Source organism: Ipomoea nil, unplaced genomic scaffold, assembly GCF_001879475.1.
Source record: "Ipomoea nil cultivar Tokyo-kokei standard unplaced genomic scaffold, Asagao_1.1 scaffold2283, whole genome shotgun sequence".
Taxonomy (NCBI): Eukaryota; Viridiplantae; Streptophyta; class Magnoliopsida; order Solanales; family Convolvulaceae; genus Ipomoea; species Ipomoea nil.
Genome location: NW_017618711.1, coordinates 3,141,118 through 3,155,000, shown reverse-complemented (window position 1 = coordinate 3,155,000; position 13,883 = coordinate 3,141,118). Strand labels below are relative to the sequence as shown.

At 37.9% G+C, this 13,883-nt stretch overlaps 1 protein-coding gene across 4 annotated transcripts in view; it reads right to left on the bottom strand.

Annotated features, from left to right (window-relative positions):
* Positions 1 to 10,448, bottom strand: part of LOC109151279 — a 16,391-nt gene extending 5,943 nt beyond the window's left edge. Inside the window, exons 1-7 of one of the 4 annotated variants that reach the window (XM_019299206.1) lie at positions 10,041 to 10,448; positions 8,717 to 9,230; positions 4,656 to 4,741; positions 3,603 to 3,763; positions 3,299 to 3,510; positions 2,046 to 2,069; positions 1,723 to 1,808 (exon numbers count right to left, since the gene is read on the bottom strand). In XM_019299206.1, coding sequence (XP_019154751.1) covers positions 1,723 to 1,808; positions 2,046 to 2,069; positions 3,299 to 3,510; positions 3,603 to 3,763; positions 4,656 to 4,741; positions 8,717 to 9,230; positions 10,041 to 10,066 — 1,109 coding nt within the window. In that variant the 5' untranslated portion in view covers positions 10,067 to 10,448. The remainder of the gene's footprint in view (positions 1 to 1,722; positions 1,809 to 2,045; positions 2,070 to 3,298; positions 3,511 to 3,602; positions 3,764 to 4,655; positions 4,742 to 8,716; positions 9,231 to 10,040) is intronic. The other 3 variants (XM_019299207.1, XM_019299210.1, XM_019299208.1) reach the window with 3 other exon arrangements.
* Positions 10,449 to 13,883: the final 3,435 nt, after the last annotated feature.

The following is a 13,883-nucleotide window of genomic DNA, read 5'->3' as shown; positions in this document are numbered from 1 at the left end:
GCTCCCAGGTGAAAAATGGGGTGAGATCTGAGTTGTTGATCTAATCTAGATCAATTGGCTCGAACTGAAGGAAAATTTCTTTAAAAAAAAAAAAAAACGCGCTTCCTGCCAACATGCATGCAAGTAATCAACTGTCTCGAACTGATACACCTTAAGATATAAAACTACACACCTTAAGTTATGAAACTACGCACCTTAAGCTAAAAAACTACGCACCTTAAGTTTAAACTAAAGCACCTTAAACTAGAAAAAATGGCGCACCTTAACTTTAAACATACGCACCTTAACCTATAAAACTACGCATCTTAACCTTAAAACTTAAGCACCTTAAACTAGAAAGTGACGCACCTTAAGCTTTAAACATACACACCTTAAGCTGTAAAACTACGCACCTTAAGCTATAAAACTACGCACCTTAAGTTTTAGACTTAGCACTTTAAGCTTTAAACTTAGGCACCTACAGCTATAAACTTACGCACCTTAAGCTATAAATTTACACACCTAAAGCTATGAACTTACGCACCTTAAGTTTTGAACTTATGCAAAATTAACATAATGCCACAACGTTTTTTTTTAAGTTTTCTTCAATCTGGGCTGTTGATTTTGGCTAGATCAAGGGCTGAGATTAAACCCCATCTTTCACCTACAACCTATTATCGCACCTGATCCTATATATATATATATATATATATATATATATATTGCACTCAGGTGCGAATGAAGTGCCCAGGAAGGAATATGCGAACCAATCAGCGCGCGGCACGTGTCCAGATCTAATGGATTAAAAAAACGCGGTGACATTTTCATAAATAATTGAACATCGAAGTGCAAGTAAAATGTATTATAAGTGCAAGTAAAATTTACACTAAGCACCAATACGAAGTGCACCTATAGTTATAAGTAGTTGCATCTATAGCTATAAGTAGTTACACCTATAAGTATAAGTAGTTGCACCTATAGTTATAAGTAGGTGCACCCAGGTGAATGAATGGTTGCGGGAAGTGAATGTTAACAAGACAAAATTACATGCATTTATAGGTGAAAGTAGGTGCGCCTATAGTTATAAGTAGTTGCACCAATAGTTATAAGTAGTTGCACCTATAGTTATAAGTAGGTGCACCCAGATGAATGAATGGGTGCGAGAAGTGAATGTTAACAAGACAAAATTACATGCACTTATAGGTGAAAGTAGGTGCACAAATAGTTATAAGTAATTGCACCAATAGTTATAAATAGTTGCACCTATAGTTATAAGTAAGAGCACCTAGGTGAATGAATGGTTGCGGGAAGTGAATGTTGACAAGGCAAAATTACATGCACGTGCACTTGTAAGTGATTTTACTTGCACTTCGATGTTCAATTATTTACGAAAATGCCACCGCATTTTTTTAATCTATTAGATCTGAACACGTGTCGCACGCTGATTTTTCGTTCGCATATTCCCTCCTGGGCACTTATTTGCACCTGAGTGCATCCCTATATATATATATATCATCATCATTGCAGCCAAAAAAAAAAAATAAAGAGTAACTAAATCATACTATTCTTATATATTGGTTGTCAGTTATATATATCATTGTTGTGGCCAAAAGAAAAAAAAATGAAGCTAACTAGAAGACATACCCGTCCAGTATTTATAAAATTTTCAAAGGTATATATTACTACTTTTCAAGTGGTTCACTTCCATGTTTTCATGATAAGAATATGCAGAGATAAACTTACCGATGTATGGCAACATGCTGACACTGAACACAATGAATTAAGGAATTGCTGAATCCTTCATCACCACACTGCAGACATACTGTCACCTGCAGCAATATAGGGATCATTAATGTAAAGTACATTTTCAGGGTCCACATAGCTGGTCAAAGGAAAGCCTAGCTCTACATGAAAGTTATATTAGTTTCCTAGATTAAAACTTTAAAATATCCACTGTATCAGTCTCAGTCTAGTAAATACAATGGCATACGAAAGGATGCACCTTAACTATGAAAACCAACTTCACTGAACTACATTTTGCAAGTAGAAGTAGGCGGCAAACTTACTGCATCATTCCAGCTAGTCTGCTTCAGGAATGAGATGAACAATGGTGAGGCATTTCTCTGATAAATTCGTCTCTTTTTTAAAACTAAAGCAGTACAAGTTGGAAATGGAGTTTTGCATTTGTGTATGTAACACAGAACAATCTAGAAAACTAAATTATTTTGAATAAAAATTAGACAATGTAAAACTATAACAGAACAAAATTTGACCCAAATTTTGTGTCCCATACTATTCCTGGGGTAGGGTCATTGCCTCGGGCTTTTGTTCATATATTGGGTAATCCCTAATTGTTTAGTTCTCTTACAGCTCTTAATCCCACTCATATCATGCTTATGGCTATGGCCTTTACACTCTCAAATTACCATGTAATCTTATGGCTGCAAGTAAACTAACTAAACAATTGAATTCCATCATAATTCTATTCCTAATTCTGGTGTCACTGTCTCACTGAGGATTTCAAGATGAAGAGAACAATTGGCAAAGGTCATCAGTCTGAAGGCGTCCTATATTTCTATCAGTATCTTCATCTGCATTTTTCAAATACTGTCTCTGCCCCCCATCGATCAGATTCATTTTTGCCTAGGTCATCCTTTGGTCAAATTGAAGAAGTTAATCCTAAGCCTTTTTGGTTTAGCTAGTCAAAAAGTTATAACTTTTGTCAGTGAGCATGCCCCTTTTGTCTCCCAAGTCAATGATCATGTTTGAAGGTCCTTATGTTGAAGTGTTAAACATTCAGATGTTTCGGCTCCTACTAGTACTCTCTATGAAGAGGGCTACAGGTATTTTGTCTTTGTTAGAGATGATTTTCTTAAATGAAGCTGCAGTAGTAGCAAATCCACATCCACATTAATTCATTATTAACATGATTTATTTTTAAGTACTTCATTTATGTTAGTAGTGTATGCATATACAATTACACACACAGTAGGATTAAGTGCTTAACTCATTAAAAGGCAAGCTAGGATTGAATGCTCGGGAAAGGAGAGTTTTGCCAGTGGTGCTTCCATCAGCATTCAACAGGGAAAACAAAAAGGTTGGAAAAGACTAATATGCATATACTAATAATCTAGGACAGAATAAACAAGCTGTCAGCTCAAGTCCATAAAATGTCAGAACCTTAACTTCTTTTTTCATTATTATTTTGGCCTATATTCATTTTGCCACAAGAGGGTAAATTTTTCCTCCTTTTCATGAACTATATTCATTTTGCCTCAAAATTTGAATTAATGAAAAAATGTTATTAATACAACTTCACCTTTGTATTACCAGCTGTACTAACTTCAGCATGGTTTGATGTTGTCAAGTCAGATCCCGATGACCCCAAAGAAGAACGTGTCCAAGATTTCATTCCTAACTTGCAGTTAGGAAGGAGCTGTACACAAGGACCATGCAATCTTTTTGCAGCTTCGTCTTGGGCAATAGCAGCTTTGTATGTACCACTAAATATATCTAACTGCTGATTGATGCCTGTATTAAGGTTCAAAGTTTCAGAAACACATTAATCAAATATCTTCTCTGCTTAACACCTCTATAATGACAATGAGGAATCTCCATACTACCTTTATCTTCCATCAAAAGTCCTCTCGATTCATTTGAAGGGACTTCATTTGTTAGCTTGTCCTCACTAATCACGATATCAAGCTTATCATTGTACTCTACTTGATCTTCAGCAGTCATTCTTAAATCTTCAGAGACATGCCCTTCATTATTTGCATCCTCCCTGGAAAAATCCAACAACAGAAAAGTCAGCCATGATCCACAATATGGAAGTCACCTATGAGCCAAAACAGATTAGCCAAAAGTTCATATGTTTGTCCATCTCAAGCATATAAGATACTATGAAATACTTGACCTAACAACAATGAAAACACACCACAGGCCATTTGACAGCCAGCCATGACATGAAACTAAATTGTGAGCTAAAAAAGATTAATGAAACTGTTCTAAGTAAATAGTGTCAGAACTTGCACTGTATTTCCAAGCCCATACAATCATTATAACCAAATGCTTAAAAATGGCTGTGCTGACGCAATTTGTTCCATTCCCTAATCTTCATTATTCAAATAGGATGCTTTAAGAGTTTGCCTTGTATTAAAATTCTGTAAGTTTATGCCTTTAAAAGGAGCGTAACCCATACAAAATTGAATTTTTTGCACTTGGATCTAAATTTGTATGCGCACATTTGGATAAAAATGCTATACAATTGATAATTAGTGCCAACTCAGACAGACTTTGTGCACACAAAAACAAGAAACTATGAACTGCAAATTAGTTTTTTAATAGAACAAATAGTTCACATGCAAAGATGAAGAGAAACAAAGAAAGAACGAGCGAATAAGCAAATAAATCACCTGCAGATCTCATTTAAGTCTTTAAACTGCCAAGATCTGTTTCTTATTATCTTGACAGATGCAAATTATGGTTAATTTTCTGGAATCTTGATCCAGTTATGTGGCCTACAATTCCAATAACTCCTCCCCCCAACCTTTCGGCGAAAAGATTGAAAAATAAATTTAAAAACAGTTGAGTAATTTTCAACCATTTAGATCCAACCTAAGGGACATTGTTTCCATATAAATTTTAAAAAGCCAAAAATCATTCTTACAACTCACCCAGTTGCAGTAACATCTTGACTCTCATCACAATAACCCAAGTTGCTAGATGATCCTTTATCACTGCACTGCACTACTGTTGTCGCCTACAAAAGTTTACAAGACGGTAATTGCAATACAACATTATATTCGCATTACACAATTAGAGAAATGTTAAGAGATTAAAGCTTCAGCTTATTTCAAGAAGGAAAATAAACCATAAAATCAACCATTTGTTTGAAGAACTAATCAGAGATATTAGTACTCTGCAACTATGCATTATAATTATTATAATTTAAAAACATCAGATGATGCATAAGCAATATTAAAATTAAAAAATTAATGAATATATTGATGTGTATTGAAACTATTGATGGAGTGATCTAGATTCAGGATTATACTTTAAATCAGTAAAAACAATAAAGGTTTACTTTATTTCTTTGTATTGAACTGTACAGAGGTCCTATATTTATAAGAATATTGAGCCAATCCCATTCCTATTAGGAGTGGGTCTATACTTTCTAGTGTTCAACACTACCCCTCAAGCTAGAGCATAAAGTATTCTTTTAAAAAATATTATTTTAATATTGCTTATGCATCATCTGATGTTTTTAAATTATAATACTTATAATGCATAGTTGCAGAGTACTAATATCTATGAGGCAATGTATATTGTTGTCTAATTGTCACATATCAATGTCATTTGAGCAACATCACAACACAGTAACTTTGAGCAATATCACAACACTATAACTTTGGGAGCAAGTGTTTCTACCACATAAGTTCACATATAGCAGGGGCTATATCACGACACATAGCTTCAGCTTCAGCACTAGACTCGACAACAACATCTTGCTTCTTAGTTCTTACTCTTCTTCTATTGAATAATAGGAAATTTTAATCCTATTCCTAGTAGGAGTAGGTTTGGTTTCTCACAAATTTTGCTCCAGCCTAACTGGTAGGTAGTGACTATTTGCCAGCCACCAAGTTCTTCAATCCCTCAATTTTAACATCTTCCAAGATACAAGGTTACCACCAATATGCACACAATAACCTGAAGTAGAGCATCTGTCAAATGGACAACTTGCCCAATTTGCATCAGAGTACGAAAGAATATGAGCGTGTGTTCGTCTTCATATAGTAAACCTTGCCTTGGTGCCTTCTTGATGTACCTTATAACTTGAACAGCAGCATCCCAACAATTATCACATGGGTTCTCAAGAAACTAACTTAATACATGAACTACGAAAGAGACATATGGTCAAGTGATTGTAAGGAAGCTCAACTGCCCAATAATCTCTTGTATTGCTCTTGCAAGCAATGGCTCCCCATGTCTTGGTAGAGGTTTAGAGTTGGATCCATCAAATTATGCACAAGTCTACAATCTAGCATGTGAGTTTCTTCTATCCAGGACATATTTTCTTTGAGAAATGACTACCATTGCTAGATTGGGCCACTTCAATCCGAGAAAGTACTTTAGCTTGCCCAAATCTTTAGTCTAGAATTGATTGAAAGACATATATGCCTTCTTGATCTCTTCCTACAATAACAATGTCATCCACATACACTACAAGATAGATGCATCTGCCATCATCAGAATGCCGATAGAACATAAAGTGATCAACCTCACTAAAAAATTAAAATCATACCAAACTCACAAACCACAGAGCTAAATTGTCCAAACCAAGCTCATGGGATGCCTTCTTGATATCTATCTGTAATAACAATGCCATTCACATACATTACAAAATAGATGCATCCACCATCAATTATCATCAGGATGCTGATAGAACACTAAGTGATCAACTTCACTTCAAATCATACCAAACTCACAAACCACGGAGCTAAACTGTCCAAATTAGGCTCACAGGATTGCTTTAGGCCATATAAAGAGTGACAAAGTTTACATACCAAACTTGACTCCCCTAAGTAGAAGTGACTCAAAACGGACCCCAAATATTAATATGAACTAAATCACAACGGGAGGCAACCCAATCATTAACTCTCTTTGGAAGGGACCTACAACTCCTACGAGACTGCGATCCTACACAACAACTGAGTCAACATAAAAGGTTATGGAACAATTAAGCGAACGAGTAATTTTGTTCATGGAGACAAGGTTGAAAGGACTATTAGAAACATATTAAATTAACTGTAAAGGTATAGAAGAAACAAGTAAAGCCTAACCAACACCCAACACCAGCAACTAGTGTTTGATAACCATTTGCTAAAGCAACCATGGGCAACGACTTGGACTATGAGACATGAATTGCCAAAAATATGGTATGAGGCACCCGAGTCAAGAATCCAAGTACCTGAGGGACTAGTCTGAGAGACACAAGCTAGAGATGAAGCAGAAGTACTACTATTTGCTATAGAAATGGAAGCTCTTGAAGCCTTAAAAGAAAGATACTCCTCATATTTGACTAGGGTCGTCACTAACGAGGTAGAACTAGAATCGTATATCTCGAAACCAATAGGTTATTATAGTACTGCTGCAATGTGTCCACTCATCCAAAGAACTCTAGTATATTCATATCAGTCAGACACCGAAAATTAAGCATATTGGAGATTAGGGAATAGAGATGTTGAATATCATTCGTATAAAGGGATTTTACCCTGTTTACATGTCAATGATGTCATAACATGACTCGTAAGCTTCTGGCAATAGGAGAAAGATATATCATTGTGATTGCCAAAGGAAAAGGAATACTTTGGTGTATGTGGTTTGACTAGAATATCACCGAAGAAGGAGAGATAAGAAAAACATAACGGAGATCTGCCGATTGGGCAATGCGTCTCCAGTGATGGGTTTCCTGGCGGTGGGTGTCGATGAGGTCCCAAACAGTGCAGTGGTGTTCGTTTGCAAAGGCAACGAAAGGTTGGAACTAAGAGGACAAACACGCTTTTTTTCACTAGAAAAATAACTTCTTGCTTGAGAGAGAGAGAGAGAGAGAGAGAGAGAGAGAGAAAACGAAGAGGAAAAGATAGCAAGGATAGTAGGATACATAAGTTCTAATAGCATATAAAAAACAATAAAGGTTTATTGTATTTCTGTGTATTGGACCGTAAAGAGATCCTATATTTATACAAATATTGAGTCAATCCCATTCCTACTAGAAATAGGTCTAGGGTTTCTATTGTTCAACAAAACCAAGTGACTCCCCCTACACCACATCAATAACTAAAATCAAGTTAGCCAATCATTGAAGTCATGCATGTGCTTCTTATAGTTAAAGTGACTCCACAATCCACATCTATAACAAGATCCAGTTAGCTAGTCATAGAAAGAACAAATGTGATAAAAAATTGTATAGTATCACCAACAAATTAGAGCACAAGGGATAGAAATGGGCAAGGGCTAGACTAGAAGAGGTAATGGGATAGGTGGTATTTGATGCTAACTTTATCAACCAAGGATGTTCACCCTTCAAATTTGAGTTTTAAAAGTTCATTTACAGTTCCATTCGAAGTTCATTCTATCCTAGTTTTGTTCCATGAGTTAGGGTGCTAGATTTAAATTTGTTGGTGATGCAAGATAGAATCCTGTACTATCTGCTTTAGTCTACATTTTAAGGTGGTTTTAATGCTTTATAATATAGAATAAGCATTCAAGCCTAGTGCAGATACCATTTAGGATATGGAAATTAGTTATTACTTATTTGTTCAAAACAAGTCTGAAGAAAGCACACTATTATGTCCACAACAACCATAACCGTGTATTCATGGTGTGGTTCCGAAAATCTCTGCTTTCTTTACATTGAAGCTACTCAGCTTGTGGTTTTTGTTTTCACATTAATTTGCCTAGGAATACTACAATAGTGCAATGCAATTTTGTAAATCATTTTTACATGTGCAAGTATTTGCTGGATTTGCTATGGGATTCCATGTGGGGAGTAAATTAGAAATCTATATAGTTTGTCAAAGAGCAATTCATATATGTGTTTTCAGCATAATAGAACACATAACAAATCTCAAGAGCATACAGCATATTTAGCACTTAATTTGAAAAGAGACTAGATAAATACAGTCCATGCAGCCAAGGGGATTATGGCATGTTGAGTATTGACAGCATTACAAACCTCACTGGGGCTTGAAGCAGAGCGAGAGTCCAACTCAGTCAATGATGAAGAAGATTTTTTCAAAGACTGCCTAGACAAGCTGTAATTAGGCAAGTTGAGCCGGGCCCTTGTGCCATACATTGCTATTGCAGCTTCATCATAAGCAAGAGCAGCTTCAAGTGCATTGGTAAAGGTCCCCAACCAAATTCGACTTCCTCGATTTGGCTCCCGGATTTCAGCAACCCATTTACCCCATGTCCTTTGCCTCACACCTCTATAGTTAACACGGTGATTCTCTGGACCACCTTTACCCTTCATACATCCCTTCTTTGATCCTTTTGCAGCTATTTTTCTTGAAGTTGTTTGCCCATCTGCCATAGAGTCCACTTTGGCATTGTGTTCTTTCCACTTAGCAAGAACCTCTGCTACATTTTTTGATATATCCCCTTTCTTCTTTGACCTTTTCTTTTCGGGACAATCCACCACCGAAGATACACCATTAGATACTTGATCACAAGCGTCCATCATTCCATTTCTGTCAAAAGATAAATAACATGACCAAAATCAGAACAGCATTAAGCACTCTTTTTCCCTGAATCTGTCAGGAACAGAAGGTAAATCTCAGCCACAAGGGAAACTACAAAACTACTAAAACCTCCCAAGCATTGGTCCATTGGCTTAGTTGGCCAAGGTGAGAAGTTCAAATCCCCCTTTCCCTCCAAAGTACCCCCCAAAAAAGCACCAAGCTACCTAGCATTTCACTAGTGTAACCCACTGCAGTCCACTTTTTCAACTATTACTAAAATCAAGAGGTAACAAATGTTTAAGTTGAAAAGTATAACTGTAACATTTAACTCTTCATGGAAACTAACAGTAGCTCAAAATGAGCATCAAGGTTGGCGGCACAATACTGCAATAAAGAGTAAAATTACAAAATATTGCCCACATTTCCACAAATAAATAACAAAAATATCACAAATTGAATACATTTCTAGTCCTTACTAAGCTCAATAACCAAACTCCGAGCTGAGTCCAACAAAGTATTTCATATCAGTTTCTTACTAAAATAGCCAAGTATACAAAACCAATAATTGTTATAAACAATTAAACACAGAAAATTAATAAATAGAACAAGAAGTAAGAGAAGAAAGTTTGCCGTACCAAAAATGAAAAAGGTATTAAAAAATAAATTAAATAACCCAGCAACAAAATAAGAAAAGAACAAATTGAATCCAATTTCAATCTTTCTCCCAACTGACAGAAAAATATGGCGATAAGACCATAGCAACTCTTGATTCAGAAATAGATGAAAGCCCAAAAGGAGTTAAATTAAAATTCAACTCACTTCTCATTAGTATGAGACGACGACATACGCGAATTCTCAAAATTCACCCGGAGAATTCCAGAATCAGAGTAAACCCCCGCCCTTCGCCGGCCCTATTTTGGTTTTCGTGACAACCAAAGCTCTGTAGCGGTGCTTGAGTGTAGCGTGAAGGGCAGGGTCGAGTGGAGAAAAATGAAAATAATTCGTCAGACAGCCTCTGCAAAATCTCCCGGTTTAAGCAGAGGATTGGACATTTACGGCATCTCAGCCGACCTCGATAAAATCTAGCACAATTTATACTCCGTACTTCCTAAATGCTAACGTTTTATCGAGTTGGGATGAAATTGATGCTGAATCTTTTCGTATGTTGGTAAGTTACTAGGTTTGAAGTGCTCAGCGTTTTAGTCGGTGGGCGGTGGCTAAGCATACTAATGAGTAATGACACAGCATCTTGTTGAATTTTTATTTTTTTTTGGAAAAGCATCTTGTTGACTTAAACCATGACTTGGTGAGTTTGAGTTTATTGGTTAATTTGAGATGTATGAAGTTCAACTCAAGATTGCCTAATTTGGATCAAGTTATTTTATTATCGAAGAGTGATTATTCTTCCATAAAAAAATGGTTAGAGAAAGGCAAATTATATTATGGATCACAAATAAATGTTCATTTTTAATTTTTAATATATTTAATGTTTTTTTGTGTAGTCCAGAGTTTTCACCGTCATACACAGTGATTAATCTCCTTGTTAAATTGTAGACACCTCTAAGGGTGGGAAATGATGTGGTAAAATACCGTGTTTCTTAGGAATATGTATGAAGTATAAGGTCGGATCGGGTTCCGGTCATAAAGTGGTCTGCTTGTTGGTTTAATGGGTTGAGCTCGGGAGTAGGCGTGAAGCCGGAGGCTCCCGAGCTGGATAAGACTACTTTTGTGGGTTTTGTGAGAAGAGGAAAATGAGGTCGGACGTTCGAGAAGCCCTTGCCGATTGAGTCTTTGGACGACGACGACTTGGAGGCGGTCCTTGGGGTCCTTCCCGAGGAAGTGGCTGATCCCGGGCTCGCACCATACACGAGCCTGCTCCCCCCGAGTCATCCACAGCCCAGCCAGAGGTTGAGAAAGAGAAGACCCCTTATAGGGAGTAAGCGATTATGATCGGGAGCCCGACCTTGTTGTGTTGGGCACTCGGTGCTTATTTTTTAATTCAACTATGGGAGCTCGGCCCCTTATGTGTCGAGCATCCAAATTGTGCCCCTTGGGCTTTTACTTGATTTTTTTTTTGCTTAATCTACTCTTTCGTATTTTTTCCTTTCTACCAAACTTATTTAGACCGGGTCGGCCACATGGACCCTCGGGCGTTCTACGCCTTCCACTTATTCTAGGCTCAGTTGTATGACCCTACGCCTAAGTTATTAATTCTTGCTCAGGATGACTCCCAAACTCAACCTAAGGTCGGGTTTGACTAATCTAGTCGATGTTTCCTGTTAGGAATTAGGACCGACCTAAGTAGGTATGTTCCAAGGTCGGTATCTCGACTAAAAAAATTTCAAAAGCAAGGGAGTTTTGACCTCCCTAAATTGTTTATTGCGGGGTTTTGTACTCCCGGCCTCTCATTCCCGAGCCCATTAGCAGCCCCCCACTCCCTGTGGTGCTAAGGTCGGCACCACATGGGAGTTCATTACGAACGGCCGAGCCCATTCAAATCGACCCCATATGGGACTATTCCGGGGTTGTGCAGGCTAATAATTGACTGTTCTTTTCTCAGTCATACTTTCGAGGTTATAATTTTGGTTCTTCTATAAGATCAGGTCAAACCCGAGTTATTGTTCGACCGAATGGGTCCGCCCGCTTTCGTACACCGAGCACAAGCTTGGGACCTAAGGTTTTATCTTGGATATCTAATGTTTTTTGCGACCAAATATGATCGGTATGCGGTGTTTTTTTTTTTTTACCTTAACCAGCCCCCCACTCCTAATGGTGCCAAGGTCGGCACCATGGAGGAGTAATCCGAGGGTCGGTTTCATTTCTGACCATAACTACTCGGCTCAGAGAATAACTATTCGAATTGATGGTCGGTAAATTTTCAGGGTTACCAGATTATGTCGGGTTAGACATGTATTAAAGTCAACTACATGGGTTTGCCCATTGTACGGGTCCTCCGAATAAAGTCTTGTGCTCGGGTCATCACTTCGATCTCCTGATCATTTTAATAGCGCTTCTCTTAGAAGCTCCCTTTTAGGGTTCCTGGTCTAAGGACCATTTGCTCTATCGATGGCATAGAAACTTTTACTCCTATACAAGTTCGGGTTAGGGGGTCTAAGGACCAATTGCTTTACTGATCGCATGGTCACGAACGATGACGCGCCTCCTCCCGATCTAAAAATCGTTCGTACTTTTCTGATCTATTGATCGTTAAACAATGACACTTGTCCTCCCAGTATAGAGACCATTCATAGTTTTTTGATCTTGCGATCGTTAAACGAAGACACTTCTCATCCCGGTATAGAGACCATTTCCGATCTTACGATCGTCCATGAGGACGATTTTCCCAAGGTCTACCGACCTTCCGGTCATTAATGTGGACGCTCCTCCACCTGGTCATGTGATCGATTTTTTATTCGATTTTGTGATCGTTAATGAGAACGCTTATTCTCACCAGTCTAGAAACCGTTCATTTTTTCCGACTTTATGGTCGTTAAGGCGGACACTTCTCCGCCTAGTCTAATGACCGTTATTTTTCCGACCTTATGGTCGTTAAGGCGGGTGCTTTTCCGCCCGGTATAATGACTGTTATGTGACACCCCGGAAATTTGCCCCTTAAACCCGAATTAATTACTCAATTAATTCCTAAGTATACTTACAATTCTTTTGCTAATTCCTCGTGATTGATAGTTTGTTGCCCAACAATAATAAAAGCAAGGATGTAGGGAGTTTGGACTGCACTTTTGCCTACTTTCTGAAGCATCAGGTCAAGTTCGGGCAAAAGAATGTCACGACCAAATCTTCGTTGTCTAACTGGCATCATCAGTTCGGGCATCCTAGTCCTCGAGTTTTAGCATGTCTCCTTAGAAATAATGGTGTTAGTTTTGCGTCTAATGAGCTCAAGACATTTTCTTGTAATTTCTATCACATAAATAAAAGCCACAAACTCCCATATTTCAGTTCTCTATCGAGTAGTAGACCGTTGCAGTTAATTTACACGGATGTCTGGAGTTCTGCAACGGTCTCAGTCGATGGATTTAAATATTATATTACATTAACTTCGTCGACCATTATACTAAATATCTTTGGTTGTTCCCGCTAAAACTCAAATCAGATGTGCCTAGTGTCTTTCTTCAATTTAAGCATATGGTGGAAAATTACTTTGGCTACAAAATTGTGTCAGTATTTTCTGACAATGGTGGTGAATACATAAAGTTAATCCCGACTTTTAACTCCCTGGGTATTTCAAACTTCACTACACCTCCGCATACACTGGAACACAATGGCCTGGCAGAGCGCTGACATAGGCACGTTGTCGAGACAAGTATGGCGCTACTCCATTATGCGTCCGTACCCGTGTTGTATTGGCCCTATGCCTTTCAAACGGCAGTCTACCTAATAAACCGTTTGCCCACTACTCTCCTCGGTCAAGCATCGCCTTATGAGAAACTCTTTAATAAACACCTGAACTATCAAAATATTAGACCGTTCGGGTGCTTATGTTATCCATGGTTGAAGCTTTATTTTCCATCCAAACTAAGTCCAAAGTCTCTACCCTGTGTTTTCTTGGGATACTCATTGAGTCAGTTAGCGTATAAGTATTTAGAAGTGTCCAGTGGGAGGGTTTATGTCTCTCGTCACGTCTAGTCTGTTCCCACCGTTTTC